The sequence below is a fragment of the Manis javanica genome, chromosome 4 (genome assembly GCF_040802235.1).
Source record: "Manis javanica isolate MJ-LG chromosome 4, MJ_LKY, whole genome shotgun sequence".
Lineage (NCBI taxonomy): Eukaryota > Metazoa > Chordata > Mammalia > Pholidota > Manidae > Manis > Manis javanica.
This window is the reverse complement of record NC_133159.1, coordinates 138,300,158-138,322,903: the sequence shown is the minus strand read 5'-3', so window position 1 is coordinate 138,322,903 and position 22,746 is coordinate 138,300,158. Positions and strand designations below refer to the sequence as shown.

Genomic DNA, 22,746 nt, shown 5'->3' with positions numbered 1-22,746 from the left:
CTACTCCCAAGGGCTATCAAAACACAGGAAAGAGGTAAAAAGTAGAGGGCTGAAGGAATTTAGATCAAATTTTAAGCTTTTAATAGAGTAGTTCACTATAATAAAACCCACACATACCAAACAATATAAAAATACTCTGTAGAGATAAAACCAGTATTTGTGGGGTGGTAAGGAAACACATTTAATGGAGTTTGGCACACTATACACTGGTGCAATCTTCCTGAACTATAATCACACAATGTAATATCAAGAAAGTGTCGTATCTTAAACTTGAGCACTTAAACAAATGTGACCCAATAAGTAAAAAAACAAAAGGGGAGGTGGAGAAAACCTAAAACCAATTCAATTACACAAATTGTGAAAAAGCATATAAACGGCAGTATATAATCCATGTATTCAGCATGCATTTTTATTGCACAGTACATATACTAAATTCAATAAAGAGGAAATCAAGGTACATTCTCTACCACCCACAGAGCCTACAATCTAGCAGTACAGACAGTTTGATATGTGCCCTAACAGAGAATCATATACTATAGAAATACAAAGCAGGAGCACCCAATCAGGTCTATGGCAGTAACGAGAAAGAACTTCCAAAAAGGAAGTACCATTTTATGCTAAGTTAAAGAAGAGCTGGGATCAGTCAGGTGAAAGCAGAGACCCACAGGAAAAGTGAAGTTTTTCCAACCAGAATGCACAAAAGGCTGAAGATGACAGGCGCTTTGGATACAAAAGGAAATCCAGTTCAGAACGGCTGGAGGGGTAGGTTGTATACTGGAGAACTGGCAGGGGAGGCTGGAAATACAGGCAGGAACCAGTTAAAGAGTCTGAGCAGCTTTATTCAAAGGACAGTGGGAAGCCACAGAATAATCTGATAACCAGTTTTAAAAGATCACCCTGTGAAAAATCATCTGAATTGAAAGGATAGATGTAGAAATCAGCTAAACGTTTTAAGTTTAGAAAGAATATGTTCAGGGACTCTCATTAAAGGCAGGATTACCAAACTGAGTGATGAGGTGGTAGGCTTAGAAAGGGCAGTACTGGAGATTTGGGGAGCAGAGGATGTTTGGAAAAACTAGAGTGGTGAATGGCAAAACAGGCAATAATGGAAAGAGAGCAGGATAGGCGCGGCAATACTCAGAGCATAGCCCATCTGTAATACAGGATGTGACCGTCTTGCAGCATTCATTGGATCAAACGGGCAGCAGAACTCATCCAGGCCTGGGAATTCTTCCCAGATAGATTCTCCAATGGGAGAAGGGTACCTCTGTTGTGATATAAAGCAATAGGCTAGTAATGGGGGCCAAATAAAGACCTCATACAGTACAGCTGATGGTTCAACAACACAGGTTTAAGCTTCATGGGTCCACTTACACAGTAAGTGAATTTTTTTCAATAAATACATTGTAAAAATTTGGGAGAGATATGTGACTTGAAAAAACATTTTCTCTAGCTTACTTTTTTAAGAATAGAGTATATAATACATATACAAAATGTGTGTTAAATCAACTGTTTATGTTACCAGTGAGGCTTCTTGTCAACAGTAAGCTACCAGTAGTTAGTTTTGAGGGAATCAAAAGTTATACATGGATTTTCAGCTGCACGAGGGATCAGCGCCCCAACCCTCGTGTAGTTCACTGGTATATGCATTATGCAGATATACGTAAGTATCATTAAAAAATTTTTAATATAAAACAGAATACAAAATAGCTAAACATCAGTTGCAATTATGTAAAAACTGCATAATGGTATGAAACATGAGGCAGGAGTTAAATAAAAGGCACTTGACAAATACAAAGATTTTTGTCCTTTTTTCCCTGTGAAGGTACTTAAATACATTAACTTGTTCACCATCTCATGTAATGCTCTCAACAACTTTTGTGGTGTCAAAAACAAGAATCACTGCCACTATTCTCAAATCAAGTTAACAAACTCAGAAGATTAAGTGGTTTGCCTTCAGTCACCTGGATATTAAGTGGCAAAACCCAATTTAGAACTACGTATACCCAACAACTCGTTATTCTGGTCCATAATAATCTTTACTCGCCCCAGACAGTAGGGCAGAGTTAATATGTCTCTTACTAGAATGTCAGCTTCAGAAACACAGGAACATATCTGTTTTAATTGTACTGGTAGTTAATCTGAGCCAAGCATCTATGTTCAGGAAAAGATGGATGGGTGGATAAACAAAATAAACCCAAATTGTAACTCCTTGTTCTGAGTGTTTTCTATTATGTAACCTTCCTTCCTTTACTGGTACAGATTTCATTTTTGGTATACACCGAATACTGAGAGCCAAATGTAAATACTCTCTACCATAGCAACTACCACAGGGGCTTAGTCATATAACTATATATGTGTATATTTTATAATATATATAGATAGATATATTATATAAACACATAACACCAGCACAAACCATCTGGAATTAAGTACATGAAATTGGCAGTGAATGTGTTCTCCACGTCCTTACCCACTGCTTGTACTGGAATTCTGGTAGAAGTCTGAATTCATGTGCCTTCCTGAAGGCAACCATGGTTCTTTCCAGCCTCTGAAATCAGAAAATCCCTCAGTTCAATACAAAGATACCAGCAGGAGTCTTTGGCCTCTAGAAACCAAAGCAGTTTTGCACATTTCTGAAAAGTGAGAGAAGGGACTGAGTTGGTTTCCCTCATGGTTAGATGAGTTAAGCAGCTGCAATGAGCACAGCCCAGGCCCACAGCACTCCTAACGTGGTAGCTGCTAGAAGTCAAAGCAGACTAGGCCTTCAGAATGACAGGTCACTCACAAGGGGAAAGAGCAGTTAAACCTAAGTTCTTGGAAGCTGTGCTAGACCCCAGAAAAGCTATCATCTATTCTTTCAGAAGACAGTAGATTACTAGTCAGCCATTATAAAGATGTAACTTAGTCCTTACCTTCTCTCTAAGGAACTGACTATTTGTCTTCTTAGTAAACCTTTCTAAGCAAAAGTTGATGTAACATTTCCACATCGCCTCTGTAAAAGTCAGAAAGATTGCTCTGATCAGATCACCTATTCTCCTAGTTTCATAATTATCATATCCCTTTTCTTTGAAGAGGAAAACAGTTGAAACTAGTCTGGTGAAAAACAATGGTTATTCTGATTATGACCAAATAAACACTTCAGATTTCAGGAGAAAAAACAACTAAGTAAAGACACAAATACAAAAATTAAAAAGGCTTATCCATGTCATATATCCCCTCTACCTTAATACTCCAATATTTAAAAATTTTAAAGTAAATCTATATCAAAAGATAATTAAGGAATGATAATTGATCTTCTGAATTATCACTTTCCAAGTATCATTTCCCCCAAATGAATGAAGATAAATACCACTACTATTAAAGAAGATCATAAAAGCTCCATCTTTCACAACCAGAGAAAGAACAAATTGGAAAGCCAGGCCCACTGTCAACCATCAGAGAGAGACTCCTGAAATCAGTTTTGGTAATGGGAATAGGATCTTGAGCTTCTCATTCCTTAATACTACGACTTCTCCACAACACCATGGTTTGGTGAAGTTCACCTGTAGGAAGAGTCTTTACTGCCTCTTCATACACAGCACAGCACCTGTCCTCCTTCCGGCCCACCTCCACTGCTCTGGCTTGTTTTGTTGCAGGCTGTTCTGGTTGTGACTCAATCTCTAATTCTCGTCGTGCCACATAATCCCAAGTGAGAGGGTCATCTGTGTGCAGAGCCTGAAGGCTGAAAATTACAGTTTATTGCCATCAACCTTATGACACGAGACTAATTCAGGATATCAAACAGTCAGTTCCCTATGCTCTAAAAGTGTACCCAGGATACGTCTTAAACAATTCCAGTACCACAGAGCCATTTGCCCACCAGGCTCTCTAGGTATCTTCACACTCATTGTATAAATTCTGTCAATGGATCAGAGTTGTCACACATTTATTAGATTTCAGAATGTTTCAGACATCATTCACAAATGTTACCTTCAAGTTAGCTCTATTTTAGCTCCTGTGAAGGGGCACTGAGAGTGAAGTATCCACAAGACAGGCTGCAGATAGCACTATTTACAATACCTAAGATACAGAAGCAACCTAAGTGTCCATCAGTAGATGAATGGATAAAGAAGATGTCATACATATACACAATGGAACATTATTCAGCCTTACGAAAACAAATCCTACCACTTGCAACAACATGGATGGACTTAAGGAGGATATTATGATCAGTGAAATAAGCCAGGCAGCGAAAGACAAATACAAAATTAATTCACTCATTTGTAGAGTGTAACAACAAAGCAAAACTGAAGGAACAAAACAGCAGCAGACTCACAGACTCCAGGAAGGGACTAGCAGTTACCAAAGGGGAGGTGTTGGGAAGTGAGGGTGGGGAGGGAGGGAGAAGGGGATTAAAGAGGCATTATGATTAGCACACATAATGTAGGGGGGTCACAGGGAAGGCAGTATAGCACAGAGAAGACAAGTAGTGACTCTATAGCATCTTACTATGCTGATGGACAGTGACTGCAATGGGGTGTGGGAGGGACTTGATAATATGGGTGAATGTTGAAACCATAATGTTGCTCATGTGAAACCTTCATAAGATTGTATATCGATGATACCTTAATTAGAAAAAAAGGCTGCAAATGATTCCCAAACCACATAATCAGACATTAAAGAATAAAACTAAAATTACATGCAGCACTCAACTATGAACAGTCATGAGTACAACTCTCATTTTGGGGACAAATGACATATCAGCAGAGCAGAAATATAGACTTTCATATATATAAACTATAGGATAAATTTGTTGTGGAATAAAGGCAAACTAATTACAAGGAAAGCCAATAAGTGAGCCAAACTTCTTCAAAAACATATTTATTCATATGATTTACTATGATACAATGGTTCTAAAACTTAGCTTTCCTCGAAGGATTTCATGTGGCACCTTCTTTCCCTTTCCAAATATCCAACCTCAATCCCTTACCGTAAGATCAGAAATAGATATATTCACCTTTCCTCTTTTTACTTACTCATCATAAATTTCTCTTTGCAAATCTTTGGCAAAATCGAACAGCTGTGCAATTGAAAGCAGTGACACATGAAATTCTGCACCTGAAATTGAAAGAGGGGAAAGGAGAATAAGACTCTTAGGTGTCACTTTACAAGTGCCACTTGCTCAATGTACTGGAGGTAGTGCTTTTGTTTTTCTTTAATTGAGAAGTAGAACAAAACAGAAAAAAAAGATCACCCATAGTACATTTCAAAGCTAAGCCATTGTTAATATTTTGGAGTATTCACTGAGTACTTCTAGCTTCTACTTTAAATTAAGGGCATGAAGGAATGTACTAATCAGTTTCTTTTCAAATCCCCTCATGAATTAAGTATTCAATAAAAACTTATGAAATGTTCAAGTATATCCTAAGGGGCAATTAGCCTTTGCTGAGAGAAACAGAACACTATTCTTACAATCAGTTTTGTACACATTCTAACAATTTCTAACAGAAATTTTCAAACGTAGCTGAAGGTTTTCCCTATAAGTAGAATGTTTCACTTTCCCATTAAAAATCAATTCTCAAAAGATACCTACCTTTAATTATGCTTACAGAATTTTTGTAGATGATCCGTGCTAACTCACCCTTGAGGATTTCTTCAGAGTAATCAAGGTTCCCCTAAAGAGTGTTATATTAAACAAAACAGGTAGTGCCAGTAAGTAGAAAAAGCACTAGAATAGAAATTAACACTCCTAGACTACCTGTGCCATATGACCCCTGGCAAATCATGTCTCTCTACGGGCCAGATCTCTCACTTGTAAAATATGCAGCTTGAACAAGACCACTGATTTTCCAACTGTGTTCTCTCAGGCTCCTGGAGTGGGAGCAAGATCACATGGCTTAAGGCCTCATTCGCCATTCAGATCAGAATAGGTCAACTATTACATGTTTCGTTTACCCTTCCACATAAGATTTTACTTGGATGAAAAAGTTTAGAGCTGAAAACCACAATAACAGATGATAAAAAATTTCCCTTTTCAGCTCTAAACTCTAAAATGTCTTTAATGTTACTCTGTCACATAAAAAAATTACAGGAAAAGGAAAGAGAAAGAAACCACACATTTCACAACTTTACTCAAGCTCCTTGAACCCATTAATGTGTAATTTAATGAAATCATAAAGTATTAAAGAACAGCATTTGGTCATTCCATCAGTAATAATTTTGAGGACCACTTCAATTAGTCCAAATGTCTATTTTTAAAGCACAAAATTTTGTTTCTGTTTGTATGCAACTGACTTTTACCTGTATGTACATTTGTAATGTAAGCCCATTTAATTATATCACCTCTGGACTCATCTTAAAGTTTCAAAATAGGACCTTAAATACATTAAAAATACATCCCAAAGACTTTTCCCACTCCCAGCAGGCTCAAAACACTATACATTATTAACAAGTGACAACATATTAAGATCTTACCACATCCATTTTGGCTTTTTCAAATTCTTGTTTTTCCTTCCTCAATTTCTCAGCATTCATCAGCTCCATCCTAAAGTACTACAGAAGGGAAATATCTTAAAATCTTTGGAGATAATTTTTAAAAACAGAAATACATAGATACCATATTTTACCCATAAATATTGGTTCTGGGAAAGTTTGAGGTGAGTTTTATTTTTGTATTTAAGTATAGTAGATAAACAATCTTATATTACTTTCAAGTATATATAACCACTGTTCACCAGTTACTCACATTACGTCCTTCCTCCAACTATCTGTTATTATCTGTCAACATAGGAAGATATTACAAAATCACTGCTATATTCTCCATGCTGTACCACCATCATATTTTATTTTGTTATGAAACTAGCTGACACTGACAAGGAGGGAGATCTCTGTGGTCATGAACAGCTCTGTATTTTGACTGTGATGGTAGTTACACAAATCTACACTTGTGTAATAAATGACACAGAACTATATGCACAATTACACCAATGTCAATTTCCTGATTTTAATATTAACTATAATTTTATAAAACCTAACCATCAGGGGAACAGGAGAATGAATAAATGGTACACAGGACCTCACTGTACTATCTTAGTAACTTCCTGTAAATCTGTAATTATTTCAAAATAAAATCAATGGCAAATATGTAGTATCAAGCTGTAGGAAAAGAAACTAAAGAATGACTAATATATACTATAAAGTGGGACTTAATCAATTTTTCATTTTTAATACTTTGAATTCTATGTTACATGAAAATGACAAGTTAAAAACAATGTTTATACCCTTTATTAACCCAATAATCCTGCTCCTAGGAATCTATTATAAGGAAATAATCTTAAATACCTAAAAGTTTCATACACAAAGGTATAGAAGCAAATACTAGAAACAATCTAAGTATCCAACAATAGAAAAAGTGAAATAGATTACAAAAGCATCAGACTAATCTAGCCATAAAATACTTAAAATAATTTAGTAATAGTACACTATAATTCTAATGTTATTCTACCTTGTTTTTAAAGCTGGCTACAAAATTTTATATATAGTAACACAATTACCACTACGTGAAAAATGTGCACAGAAAAAAAAGAAATGCACATATTGTTAACATTTGTCTTTAAACTTATTTTTCTGTGCTTTTGCTTTTCTCATTTTCTCGCCAAGATTTTCCATAAATAATGTTTCTTTAATAGTATAAAATAAAAAATAATCCTTATTTTTTTTTAAATGCAACTACTAAAACAAATAATGTACATCAGAGGTTCTGCAAGAGTGACTTGTATATACCTGGGGGTTCCTAGCACCCTTTCAGAGGGTCTGCAAGGTCAAATTTTCATAATAATACTAATGTTATTTGCCTTTTTTGCTTTTTTTCAGAGGCTACATGATAGGTGCTGTCACTCAGACTGAATGCAGAAGTAGATGTGAGAATCCAGCTTTTATTAAGTCAGGTATTTGAGAAATTAGCAAAAATGTGAAATAACACCATTCTTCTCTTTAAACTGAGTTTAATCAAAAAAGAACAAGTGGGACTAATCAAATTTAAAAGCTTCTGTACAGCAAAGCACACCACCAGCAGAACAAAAAGGCAGCCTACAGTATGGGAGAACATATTCATAAACAATTTACCTGATAAAGGGTTAACATCCAAAATATATGAAGAACTCATATTCCTCAACACCAGAAAAACAAACAACCCAATTAAAAAATGGGTGGGAGGACCTGAACAGACTTTTTTCCAAAGAAATACAGATGGTCAATAGGCACGTGAAAAGATGTTCCACACTGCTAATCATCAGAGAAATGCAAATCAAAACCACAATGAGCTATCACCTCACACCAGTCAGAATGGCCACCATCCAAAAGATAAGAAAGAATAAGTGCTGGCGAGAAAGTGGAGAAAAAGGAACCCTCCTACACTATTGGTGGGAATGTCACCTGGTACAGTCACCGGGGAAAGCTGTATGGAAGCTCCTCAAAAAGCTAAAATAGAAATAAAATCTGACCCAGTAATTCCATTTCTAGGAATTTACCCCAAATGAAACAAAATCCCTGATTTGAAAAGACACATGCACTTCTATGTTTACTGACACATTATTTACAATAGGCAAGATATGCAAGCAACCTAAGTGCTCATCAACAGATGAATGAAGATGTGGTACATATACACAATGGAATATTATTCAGCCGTAAAAAAAATACTGCCATTTCTGACAACATGGATGGATCTAGAGGGTATTATGCTAAGTGAAATAAGGTAGGTGGAGAAAGACAAATACCATATGATTTCACTTACTTGTGGAATACAAAAACAAAACAAAATGAACAAAACATCAGCAGACTCATAGACACTGAGAAGTGACTAGAGGTTACATGGGGGAGGATTTGGAGTGGGTGCAGGGGAAGGGGAATAAAGGGGCCAAAAATTCTCAATCATAATATAAGTTGGTCATGGGGATAGTAGTACAGCATAGAGAATATAGTCAATGATTCTGTAAGATCTTTGCATGCTGACAGAGAGTAACTGCACTAGAGGGGGTGAGGACTTAATATGGGTAACTGCTGAACCACTGTGCTATATACTTGAAACCAGTTGTTATCAACGATACTTCGATAAAAAGAAGGAATCTGTACTAACATGTAGTGGGTTTATTTTTAAATGAATAGTTTTAGATTTCTCAGTTTTAATTTTCAGTACAATAAAAACTGATAGATACAACCCATACATACAAAAGATCTTAGGGGTCCTTAGTAATTTAAGATTGTAAAAGGGTCTTAAGACCAAAAAGTCTGAGTAGCACCAATATAGATCAATATATTACTAATGTGGAACTATGGCCATAATGTATTGGGTAAAAATAACAGAACACCAGACAATGTAGTAGAATCCCACTTTTCAGAAAAATCTGTTTTAAATATCTGTAATATGAATGAAAGTATGGGTGTAAGATTATGAGTACTTTCTCTATTTTTTTTCATAAAACTGTTTTCTCTGAATTATTTATAATAAACTCTAGTTTTGGTAAGAACAAGTAATAAATCTATTTCCATCTTGGGAAATACAAGAATGGGCATTTACGAAAGCCTCCAAAAACACATAAATATCACCACTATATAATACTCATCTTAACAGGGAGGATTGTTACAACAGTTTCTCAATAAAATAAAGGCAGCAAAGAGATGCCTAACAGAATATGAGAAGGATATGGATGCAAGACTATAACATCAAACACCATTTAATTACTACAACACAAAAAATACAGTTGGAACACCTACAAAACCTCTTAGCATGGAGACCCATATCTTTTTCCCCTCATCACACAAGGCTTAATTTTCATTTGATTTTTCATTTAAACAGTTTCTCCCTATCTGGACAAATACTCAGAAAAGGTTGCAGTTTCTAAAAATAAACCATTTTTAGCATTTGTTGTTTTTTGATCAAAAGTATAGCCATCATCATTCTAGTGTACCGCTCCAAGAAGGAATAAGTGCACCAAGCACAGAAGGAAGCATCTATGTCAAGAGGAAGAGACAAGAAAAAAGAGGAAGAAAAGAGAAAAAAGCAGAAAGAGGTGGCAGGAGGGGAGAGAGGCAGGAGGAGTGAGAAATGTAAGAAAAAAAATAAGGACAAAGGTATAAAGATGGCTGAACCCTCAACCACAAACTGGAAAAGAGTAACGTCCAGTTCCCTGTTCCTCCCAACCGTAACAAGCAGGTAGGAGTTCTAATCTTTCACTAACAACCTGAAGATGCACAGTCAATACCTACTATTGGCCAAGAAAAAGCCTCCCAGGCCCCTTTCCACAGCAGCAGCCCTTACTTATTCCTAACCTGTCTTTTTTAATTTAATAAAAAATATATGTGTACAAGCAACTAAACTGAGACATCATTCATCCGTCTTACGTGCACACACACTCACTTCCTGATAAAGTTTTGGACACTCCGGATGAAAGCGCAATGCTCGAAGAAATAGTTGTCTTGCACTTTCTGAAGACAAGCGATCTTCCATTTCCCATTTGGCCGCCATAATCCACAAAGCTATCAATGAAAAACATCAAACTTCATGTCTATAAACTAATCAAACCAGGCAAAAAAAAAAAAAGACCAATGCTCCAATCTTAATACTCAAATAATTTTTTTTAATCTTACTAAAAGAGAAGGGGATGGAGAGAGGGAGTCCCTAATGGTTATCTGTACTGTTGTTTTATGTAAAGTTTAAAAGTATCCTGAAGCAAATGGGTAAATGTTTAAATCTATGGATACTTATGTGCCTGTTACTACATTTCATCAAATCTAAGGTCAACATCACTATAGGTCATATACAAATTTTAAATGTGTTAAAATGCTGGAAGAAGTTGTTAGAATCTTGGAATCAATGAAATGAAATTATTTTGTTCTCTTCTCTGTATTTAAAATAGTTCACAATTTCTTAAATGGCTCATTTATTTTTAAAATTAGATTTCTTATACCTGCTTAGGAATAAAGCCTTAAAAAGAAAAACCTTTATCCCTCTACATAGGAAATTTGACTTAAGGTAAAATTCTAGCTATTTCCCTAGAGACTTAATAAAGGTCAGCTAGACTGCTTTTGGTAACCACATCTAGACTAGGAGTGCTGTGAATGGTAGAGAGCCATTGCTTTGGGCTTTCTTAAACATGCGATTCCTGAAATTAAGCACCGTTCTTTCTAGGATCCCTAGTAGCTATGCCCATCAATGGGTCTTCTAGGCCAGAGTGGCAGCTTTATCCACTCAGGTGGTCTCATCCCTTCATACCTGAACTGTCACCTTGGGGACAAGAGACCAGACTCTGAGTTGCTAAGAATACCCTACTGAAGATACCTCATGCTGTCCTGCTGTATCCTTCTGAATAAGTTGGTGCCAAATTGGCCTATTTGAGTCTTGTGTAATGTACAATGTCTAGCTGAATCTAATACTTGAGAATAGGCATGGGAGCACTGCCACTATAAAATAATGTACCATTCACACAGTACTCTCAGGCGAAGTCCCTTATAAAACATGAGTGCCAGTCACACTTGTAAAATCTGTATTAATAGTTCCCTTTTTAAGCTTACAAAATCCCTTAAATTTGACTGGAGCCAAGCACAATGCCCCCAAAGGCCTAGAGTTTCTTTTATCATCAACTAGAAAGGAATGTAGTCCTTCTTGCCCACAGGTACAATACCAGACACAGTAACTAGAGCACCACAGGCAGGGAGGAACTAAGAGGCAGCTATTCTGGAAGCTGTTCAGGCTATGTGCCTACCCACAGGTTCTCAAAAAAATAGCTCTTAGGTTTATCAAGCAAAATAAATTCTAAAATAGCTTGAGTCTACATAAAAGGTAGAAAAAGAACTGACAAGGATTTCATCATACCTGGCTTGTTTGAATGAATGGCCAACATGGCAGAGAATACCTTGCTAAGTTGAGCTTTGGCAGCCTGTAAGAGAGGAAGAAAAATTTCTACTTCCTACATGCTGAAATCATTGTTATTAATCTCTAAGTGAGCTGTAATGTACCCTAACCAACTGTACAATCCAATGGAGCAAGATCTGCTATTGCTAGGGACATATAAACAAATGTAGACAGACACATTCCTAGTTTTATTTTACCTAAACGACTATTCATAAACATCTAAAAACAATTTTTCAACTTTACTGAATTCAATTTTACAAATACAAAGAAAGTTCATTTTCTTTTCAACTGACTTGGAAGCATTATACAGTCATTCAGATACGCAAATGCTGTTACACTGAAATTCAACCTTCTTGGGTTTTCTCCCATTTGTTGACCCTATGCCTCTAGAGAACATAAGAAGTTCAGTAATCAAGTAAGGAGTTTACAGGGCAGACTAACCAAGAGAAGGAAAAGAGGGAGCAAGAAAAAGCTGCCCAGTACTCACCCATTTCTTACAAAAAACTACGTAGGAGAGCCAAAGTTGAACATCATCCTACAAGAGAAGCAATGGAGTTAGCTGCTTGAATTTGAACTTTATATAGAATATACCATTGCATTAATTAACTTTGTGACAAAGAGAGGCAGGTTACAGGAAATCCACTGTATTACCACATGGTTCCGCCTAATAGGTTCCTCCTCCAAAGGCCTCAGAATTCTCAACCATGGTAATCCAATCTGTCCCCACTCCCACCTAGCATGCCCCAAGATAAAACGTGTTGTCTATCCAATTTGTTCAATGCAATTCTTGAACGGTCTCAATCAGGGACAGCAACCCAGAATTTGTCATTCCCAGGTATCCAAAGTACTTCACATATAGTATGTTTAGTCCCAGAGCCAGACTTGAAAAAAAGCAAGTTACTGAGGTGCTGCCTCCTCTAACCATTTATCTTCCACCTCCAAGTTTTCAGGGTACTTAGAAATATAGCCAAACAAATACCAGACAATTTTCTGATCCTTCATGCATTAAATCAAATGCATTGTTTTTAGTACCATCCTCACAGAGTAACTATAGGTAATAAAATCAATTTCTTAATGATTAGGTGGTTTCACATAATGATACCATCACTAGAATAAAAATTGAGACACTCAAGAATAGATGATATATTTGAATATCAAAATCATAGCATGTGTAATACATATCTTCACATCTTACAGTTAAGGCTGGTCTGATCACTTACTTTCCACTTTGCTGAAGCACGTCGGAAGACACCCTGTACCCGGTGGACAATAGAATTCTCAATCTCATCCTTCTTAAATGAATAACCAATGCGCTAAGAAGAGAAATGAAAAAACAAAGCCTCAGTTTAATCACATTCATCCAAGCAGCATTCCTATTTGATCACTAAACAGTACTGAAAAAGCAAATAATTACAAATAACCATTATGAGCATATCACCACATAATTTATTAATGCCAACTGCTTCCCAAACCCAAGTTCTAGCTACAGAGCCATACTACTTAATTCTAAATTGCTCCAACTTCCAGAAAATCATCTACTTACAGTTCTTCTTCTCTGGATCAGCTCCAAAAGATTAATCTCATACTATGGAAGAAAATAAACCAAAAAAAAAAAAAAAAAAGGCAAGAAAATTATAACCTTTTAAGTGCAGGAAATGCATTTAGCTAAACTAAAAATGTAAATAAAAATCAGGAATATATAACAAGATAATGTGCTATCAAAAAGTATAATTTGCAGTAACTGTCTAGCATTCATTGAAAATTCATATATCTGCAAAACTCGCATACATACATCAGTAAGCATATAAATATCTTAGATACACAGCATGTTATTAAAACCATAGGCTTGAAAAATTTATAGTATCAATCTAACTTTCTAGTTCACAACACTGCATTCAAACTTATAGTGAATTTTCAAAAATTTTAGCTTATGCAAAAGCAAATAGAGCAGATACAGAGTTCTACTAGATGAAATAGGTTGCCTAATTGGCCCTCCCATGCTTTCCCTCCCCTCTAACGGACCACTTAGAACCTTTAAAGCTCTCTAAAAATCACTACTATACATTTTGTCTCTACGCTCAGCTTGAAAATTATCAAAAGACAGAAAGCTCACAACCTCACAAGATTGCATTCTTCATTTTAAAACTGCTTTATGAAATATTTCAAGCTCACAGAACACCCATGCAGCTACCAGAGCACTACATCAAAGCCTACATTTTACTATATTTACTTCAAATCTTTTTTAGAAATTAAACATTTCAAATAAAGGTGAAGCCCCTATATACCATGTCTAATTCTACTCTTCTCCCTCCCCAGAGGAAATGAATATCTTAACTGTTGTTTATCCTTCCCAAGAATGACTTTGGAATTTATTGTAATGCTGTCTTGAATGCTTTTAAACTTTATATAAATAGTATCACATTGCACCCATCACACCATACTTTTATTCAACACTATGATTTTAGACATCTGCCTCTTACATATAAAATTCAAGTCTATTCATTTTTTTTATATCATTAATCTACAATTACATGAGGAACATTATGTTTACTAGGTTCCCCCCATCACCAAGTCCCCCCTACAAACCCCTTTACAGTCACTGTCCATCAGCATAGTAAGATGCTGTAGAATCACTACTTGTCTTCTCTGTGTTGCACAGCCCTCCCCGTGCCCCCCCATGATACATGCTAATCATAATGCCCCCTTTCTTCCCCCCCCTTATCCCTCCCTCCCTACCCATCCTCCCCAGTCCCTTTCAAGCCTATTCATTTTTTTTTTGAGAGGGCATCTCTCATATTTATTGATCAAATGGTTGTCAACAACAATAAAATTCTGTATAGGGGACTCAATGCTCAATGCACAATCATAAATCCACCCCCAGCCTAATTCTCATCAGTCTCCAATCTTCTGAAGCATAATGAACAAGTTCTTACATGGTGAACAAATTCTTACATAGTGAATAAGTTCTTACATGGTGAACAGTACAAGGGCATTCATCACAGAAACTTTCGGTTTTGATCACGCGTTATGACCTATAAACAATCAGGTCAAATATGAATATTCGTTTGATTTTTGTACTTGATTTATATGTTGATCCCACATTTCTCCCTTTATTATTATTTTTAATAAAATGCTGAAATGATAGGTAGATGCAAGATAAAGGTAGAAAACATAGTTTAGTGCTGTAAGAGGGCAAATGTAGATGATCAGATGATCAGGTGTGTGCCTATGGACTAAGTATTAATCCAGGCTAGACAAGGGCAGCAAGACATTCACGGATGCAGAAGATTTCTCTCAAAGCAGGGGGGGTGAGGTTCTGAGCCTCACCTCTGTTGATCCCCAATTTCTCACCTGATGGCCCCCCTGCGACTGTGCCTGTCTTAGGTTGTTCCTCCCTTGAGGAATCTTACCCGTCTCTGGCTAACCAGTCATCTTCCGGGGCCATACAGGGAGATGTAAAGTTGGTAAGTGAGAGAGAAGCCATATTGTTTGCAAAGGTTAGCTTTTTACTTCTTTGCAGATTTATGCCCTGTGGCTTCTATGACCAGCACTTGTCTCGAGGTATCTTTACCACCTGGAGGAATTATGATGCTCGGTAAATTCGATATGAGGCACGAATTCTATTTAAGGGTTGTAATTAGGAAGGAAGAAGAAGAGCTATAGATGCAGCATATGGAAGAAAACATGGGAGAATTATTTCTTTGACATATCTTCTTGTAGAGTACCTTAAGTATGTATAGGTTTTAAACTACTAACTAATTTGCACACACATATTAACATAATAGGAATACGGTGACATAAACAAAGCAAATCTATAATTACCATCCATCTCCAGTGAAGCCAAGAAAACCATTTAGGCACCCTAGGCATTTGTGAAAATTTGTCTATGATATGATGGATATTGTCCAGCTGTGCTTGAACAGTCTGAGAGAAATCAGACAAATTAAAGCAGCCCATTTCTGGGATCTGTTCACATCCCATATGTTCTTTTAACCGTAGATAGTCTATAGTCATAAGGTTTTGGAGCGCTACAACTTGCACCCCTCCCAACTCCTGGTTGAGTTCCAACAGTACAGATCCGGTCAAATTCGTTGTCTCACTGTATGCACATGCCAGCCTAGACATCTCCCTCCTCATTCCTACGGCAAGTCCAGGAGACGGTGGGCTGGATGCAGCCACAACCGCAGCATCGTCTGGATCCCTGTGGAGGCTTTTTGATGATCATCCCCCGGCACAAGTCCTCCAGAGAGTGCTGATGCCGGAAGCTCCTCCTCATATCGTATCTTAGTTCATTTTCTGGGTATCCAAGCTAAAGCCTATTCATTTTTAACACTGTTTGCAATGCCCTCCACTCAAACAAATTTACCCAACACTCTACTTCTGGTAATGTAGTTAATTAGGTTATATTTTTGACATAACACATTTTAGTTAGCAATTTACTATGAGCCCTTGGTCTCCTTCCAAATACAAGATTCTTAAGTAGGTCTCACATATTGTTTGTTTATATATTTTTTAATGATGCTGTTATTTTTGTTTTTTAAATCTAATTAGTTCAGAACCTTTAGTCTTGTAATATTTCATCTTGTTATTGGGTTCTTTCTGAATCTGATTTTGCCATCCAACATATCAGCTGTTCTCCCCATTTGAAAACTGGTCTAGCATGTACATCTTTTCTTCACTCTTATCTTCCACTCGTTTACAGGATAGAAGAACCTTAAAGCATATCTCTACGTAGACACAAAAGTCTATACTATCCTCAGCCTCACTCTCCTTCATCTTTACCATATGAGATGGACTACCAAACCTCTTGCTGAAATCCTGATACACTGTGTCTCTGGCAGTCTCTGATTTACTACAGAGTTTCTGATTAACTATTATAGAAGGAAAAAAAAGTTTGCCAAGGACTAAAGCCTATGGAGCAATGCTCTTCCCAAATCACCTCTATTCCTATTCAAAAATTATCTAATCATCAGTTCTAGAATTTGTACAAAATTGACATCAAGCTCACCATTCTATAAGTGACTTAAAGTTTGTGAGGGGAATTACTCACTTGAACATAATTGATAAAGTCTTCCTTAAAAAGAGTTCTTCTCTGTATTCTGTATTCTAGATCTGAAGCCTTCTTAATGACAGCCCTGAGGAGAAAGTCATTTAAAATTAAACACTTGAAAAGAGCAAAAGCTAAGTAACTTTGGGGTTTTTTAAATTTCTTTACTTTTAATATATTTAAAACATGTATTTACCAAAAAATGTTAATTCCTAAAAATTATCTATAAGCAAGTAGTCTCTTACATGATTACTTCTGTGTTCTTAAGGGGTCAGGATGAATTTTACAACTTTCAGGACAATCATCTCAATCAACTGGTTGGACCATTAACATTCCCAGCAGCAAAGCAAATAATGGTAAGTACTTATATAATTTATATGTGGTACTGGTAAAGATTTCTTTTCCTCCAAATTCAAGTCACTTGGGTTTCAATAATAAGCAAGTCTCTTTCAATTCCTCTAAGTTTTCAATAGGCAGATTAAAAAAAAAATCCCAGACTGTCTCTACCTAGAAGGGTTTATTATTACTTCAAAGACCTAAGATTCACTGTATTTAGCTAAGGAGTGAACACACATGTATATATTAGGAGAATTTAATGCAAGATGTTTAAGACCAGTAATTGTCTGTACTTAGCAGTAACAATATTTACCTAGCATTTTATTAAGAGCCCACACCTCTAATGTAGCATCTCATTAACTGTTTACTTTGAGGTACCCATAGTCACATTACTACATCCAGCCACTATAAAATGAAGAAAGTCACAGAAAATCAGTAAAACTATTAAACTTGATTTTAACCAATTACTCAATGACAACTATGTGCCAGAGGTAAGCCCTGGGGTAGAATCCGAAATTGAATTAAACAGTCTCTGTCAACTCCTGTGAGAAAGATTTATCTACTACCACAGCAATCTGTTCACATCTCTAACACAGCATATTCTACTACAGTTGCCCCTTGAACCACACGGGTTTGAACTAGGAAAGTCCACTTACATATGGATTTTTTTCAATAAAATATTGTAAAAATTTTTGGAGACATTTGCAAGACAATTCAGAAAACATTTTCTTTTCTCTCGCTTACTTTATTGTAAAACTGCAGTATATAATACCTACACAAAATAGATGTTAATCGACTGTTTAAGTTATCCATAAGGCTTCAGGTCAACAGAAGGCTATACATTTTGGGGGAATCGTAAGTTAACATGATTTTTGACTTGGGCCTGGGGGGTTGGGGCAGAGCCCCTAACTCCTGCATTGTTCAATGATCAACTGCACAATCAACTTCAGTACACCCGCATTGTAATCAAAATGTCTCATTTGTCCCCTCCAACATAACACAGGGCAGTTAGCCTGATCCTGGTTTTATCATCTGTACAGCCCCAAGACCTGGCTCCATGAAGAGGTCAGTACGTTTGCTGAGCAAGTAGGCTGATCACTTTGCAACGAATGAGAAATTAATTCTAGGCATTATCAAAATCTGGAAAGGGCCTTTTGCCATGTTAGGAAAAACAAACACAACTCAGGGGCCCCCGTACCGTCCCCCTTCACACACGCCCCAACCTCCTCTCAGCCCGCCCCAGCTCCTCCCCAGCTCTCACTTAATCTCCGCATGACTGAACAGGCCAATGCGCTCCAGCTGCTCCAATTCCGGGAGTCGATCTTCTATGCGCTCCTGAATTATCTCCGCCATGAGGACCGAACCCTAACAAGCCGACAGCCTCCGAACCTCAGCCCACACGCGCAGGAAGAACCCTCCTTCTACCCTGGGGATTCGACCCTGTGGCTCTCGCGTGCTGACGTAATGCGCGCACGGAGTCCGGCCTCTTCCGCTTCCGCCGCCTCCGCCGCCGGAGAAGACCCCTCTGGCCCTTGCGGCCGCGGTCACCTCCCTGTGGCTGACTGTGGTGTTGCAGCGAGGACCCCGCCCTCTCAGGAGGACTCACGTGGGCAAGAGCGGAGGGGTGGGGCTAAGTGCGCGAGGCTGGACGTGGGCGGGGGTCGGAAAAAGCGCTTCTGGGTCTGGAGGGGGTTACCTGAAGGAGGTGAAGTGTGTTTTTTGCAGGATGCTGTCTTTGTTTATTCTGTTGCCATCCCGCGTCCTAGCTTTCCGACACCACCAACAAAAAGAAAACAAAAGGGGAAAGATAATAGAGGATATCGTGTAATTATTGTAAACACTTCAAAAGTCAGTAATGAAAAATCATAGGGGGCGCTAAAACTGACCAAGCTATCGAAAACACTGTCGGCTTTCAGCTGGATTTAGTAAACCAATGTTCTTTTGCGTGCCAATTAGAACCAATAATTGGCGGATTAATTTTAAAATGAGACATTTTTATTATTTAAATAATTATCATGGCTTTGTAGACAACATCTTTCAAAACATATGGCCCTGGGTGGGTATCAGAAACTATAGTTCTTTTTTAGAAGAGGTGAACTTGGTACTGAACAGCTTGAGAGTTACCGAAATAAACCAGTGAGATACAGACCCTCCTTAAATTATTGCCCAAGCAACTTAGCCTTTCTAAGAGAACCATCAGACAACCCAGCTTGGAAGCCACATTGTTGGTATAATTAATATAAAATAACTACATGGCTCAGTTCTTTTTAAGTTCAGCAAGATAATAGAAAAAAAAAACTAAAGCAGGAGTTCTTGCTAGACCTGTTTATTTCAACATTTCACATTAGCACCTTGATGCTCTGTGTGATTTATGAAAGGAGAACAGGCTTAGCAATTAACCATGTTCCACCTCTGTGCTCTTTCTTTCCTTTCTTTGCTCCCTTTCACATTTTTCCCCACTGTCTCAGAATTGAGGCAAAGGTTGACTTGAGCTTCATTTCTGGCTTCCCTATGCTGTAAGACATGAGACAAGTGGAAGGAATCATGGACGTAAAGCAAAGATGAAATTTCTCTGTAAGAGGAAAAATCTCCGGGGCCTGCATTAACAGTAAGAGTGGGGTTGCCACTAGACAGTAAGCTCCATATGGGCAGAGAAATTGTTTTATTTTGTTCATTAAACACCTGGGAGCTTAGAACAATGCCTAGAATATAATAAGCGTGGGATAAATAACCGCATGATGTAGTAAAAAAAAGACACTTGCTAAATTTCTTTAAGTACAAGCAAGTCAGCAAGATCTGAGAGATTATAACCTTTCATTTCAAAGCAACTTTGATAGGTAACTGTGATGTTTACATTAACCCAACTACACTTTTTTCCCTTATTTTCAACTTATATGTTTATCTTCTCTAAGAATTATTATAATGATAATGGTAAAGCTTTCTTTTATCTCTTCTGCATCTCATAATAATAGCTATCACTTATCCAGGTCTTATGTGCCCAGCTACTGTGTGCTCTGTTCTAAATTTTTTATATATTAACTCAACTACTCCTATTACAAATATTTTTAAATAGTCCGAGGAGAGCTCTTAAAGAGGTAAAAAACACCTTACTAGAGAAAGCCCAATACAGCAGAAGCAACTGTGTTTGAATAATGCCCACTGGGTCTCAGAATTCTTAGTTGAGCACACCTTCTAGTTACGGAGCTCTAGGGCCAAAGAAAAAGTGCTCTTGAGACTAGAGCACTAAGGTGCACCGTGGAAAGCTTCACATTTCTTTTAGTCTTTTGTTTGAGCTTTAAAATTCAACATAGATGCCAGATTAGTAAACTAGTACAGACTGGGAAGGGCTACAAGAGAGCCTTCTGGGTGCTGGAACTGTTCTATACTTAATTGGGGGGTCACATATATGGGTGTGTATATATATATATATATATGTAAAAATCCATCCATTGAGGTATACACTTGAGATTTGTGTACTTTATGAAAATTGTACTTTAAAAGAAAAAAATCAGTTCCCAGACCCTTAATTTAAAGACATCATTCTCTACAAGGGTTTCAACTATTATTTTTATATGCATGACAGGCCAAAATATTGAAACACAAATGACCAAAACCTTTCCCCTCTGCAAAAGAGCTCATGCAAATTTGCATTCTAGCCCACAATATATTAGTATTCATTTCAATAGAAATTATTGTGATTTTTTTCAAGATTGTCAAGTAAACTCAATCCCAGAAAAATGCATGTTTGCCCTACGTAGCAGAAACCCTTGGCTCCTTTGCAGTGCTCATGCGCCAGTTTAGAAATTAGCAAAGAGGGGGTTTCACTTAGGGTCCCAAGACAATCTCTTAAGGAGTCTGACCATGAACAGTAGCCAGATGTTTGCAAATCAAGTTAAAACTTCTTTTCTTCCCTTCAAAGTACCTAAATATAAACTTCAAAATAAACAAGCTTTTCTTTAGAATATTTATTGCCACACCTGAAGAGTAAGTTCATGGATAGCTCAGGGGATAAAAACACTGCGGAAAGAAAAGCTAATCTTTTTTTTTCATTATTATTATTATTATTATTAAGTAAAGAGAAGTACTTAATTTCAGTGATAATGAGAGGTGAGACACCTGGAATCCCATCCTCCCACCTTGTTCCAAGTCCCCTGCCCGCTTCTCCCACACAGAGAGCTCTGGTAGACTTCAAAGTCAGAGCAGAAGTGATAGACACAGACTGGTCTTTGATGCTTAAAGCATCGGAGCCCTCAGTTTGATGTGAATGCAAAGCATCTGTACTTTTCAAGCCTTTCATGTTATCTCACATTGCTAACAACAAAAGCTGAAAGTTTGAGGTGACACACATTACACACATTAAAATATTTGGAACCAGGAACTTTTCATTTCTTTTTCTATTATATATGGCTTCTTTCACTTTGCAAACCATACTGGATAGTAAATTACTTCTGGCATGCAGCCTTGACAGCTTGCCAGATTTCAACTGGAGCAAGTTTTTATAGCCGGGCTAATAAGCCCTGAAAATTAGGAGGTAAGTATAATGGAAATAATGACATGGTCTTTAACTGCAGGAGCATAGAATGACCAAGTGAAATTCTAAAAGATTCTACTTTATAAAAAGTCTTTTTATTCTAATGAAATCTTTTTTGTTTAATTTTAGGTTATTATAGTTCAAAACACATGTAAATGGAAAGTTTCATTTAATTGGTGAAAAACATTTTTGTGGTGTTTTTTCTTGTGGCTTAAGTTATTGCTTTTTGCAGACTCAAAACAAAAACAAGAACAAACCCAAGAATATGGTAGTTTAGGGATAACAACCTACTATTGAAACAAACTGACATCTTGAAAAAACATGTTCTGAAATGATTGGCTTCCAGAATGGGGCCTAGCAACTGGGTATGAATACATTCCATCAATGCCATTACTGATTAGCTACATCAACTTTTTTTCAATTTATCCCCAATCCAGATAGAAAAGCAGTCCCTGCTTCAGTAACTTTCAGATCTTTATTGAACAAAGCTTCAAAAAGCTGAAAATGAATATCACCGTTAATTTTTGTCTCTAAAAGAAATGTAGTATCCTTTGTGAGGTAGTATCCACTTCTCTAAATTTAATTCTTACATCCATTTCCATTTACAATTTATAAGTGACAAAGAAACTTCTTTTTCCTCTTCTCATTCTGCCCTCCAATTAGACCTGGACTGATTAACCTCAGCAATATATGCTCAGTCCCAAATTGTTTAAGCAAAGTAGAGGTTTGGATGTGTGTGTGTGTGTGTGTGTGTGTGTGTGTGTGTGTGTGTGTTTATGCAAAAATAATATGGGGTGTGTGTGTGTGTGTGTTTATGCAAAAATAATATGGGGTGTGTGTGTGTGTGTGTGTGTTTATGCAAAAATAATATGGCCTTGCTCCAGAAATGCCAGCTTTCTCATAGTTCCCCAACCATACCATGCTATTTGATACCTCTATTAA

General features: G+C 37.0%; 1 protein-coding gene across 2 annotated transcripts in view; it reads right to left on the bottom strand.

Moving 5' to 3' along the window:
• The window catches only part of UTP6 (UTP6 small subunit processome component), a 28,625-nt gene extending 9,876 nt beyond the window's left edge, over positions 1–18,749 (bottom strand). Inside the window, exons 1-13 of one of the 2 annotated variants that reach the window (XM_073235123.1) lie at positions 18,535–18,749; positions 16,941–17,025; positions 13,434–13,475; positions 13,111–13,203; positions 12,378–12,425; positions 11,852–11,915; positions 10,397–10,515; positions 6,457–6,534; positions 5,576–5,657; positions 5,019–5,100; positions 3,546–3,724; positions 2,916–2,995; positions 2,474–2,551 (exon numbers count right to left, since the gene is read on the bottom strand). In XM_073235123.1, the coding sequence (XP_073091224.1) occupies positions 2,474–2,551; positions 2,916–2,995; positions 3,546–3,724; positions 5,019–5,100; positions 5,576–5,657; positions 6,457–6,534; positions 10,397–10,515; positions 11,852–11,915; positions 12,378–12,425; positions 13,111–13,203; positions 13,434–13,475; positions 16,941–17,025; positions 18,535–18,626 (1,122 nt within the window). In that variant the 5' untranslated portion in view covers positions 18,627–18,749. The remainder of the gene's footprint in view (positions 1–2,473; positions 2,552–2,915; positions 2,996–3,545; positions 3,725–5,018; positions 5,101–5,575; positions 5,658–6,456; positions 6,535–10,396; positions 10,516–11,851; positions 11,916–12,377; positions 12,426–13,110; positions 13,204–13,433; positions 13,476–16,940; positions 17,026–18,534) is intronic. The other variant, XM_017664446.3, reaches the window with a different exon arrangement.
• Positions 18,750–22,746: the final 3,997 nt, after the last annotated feature.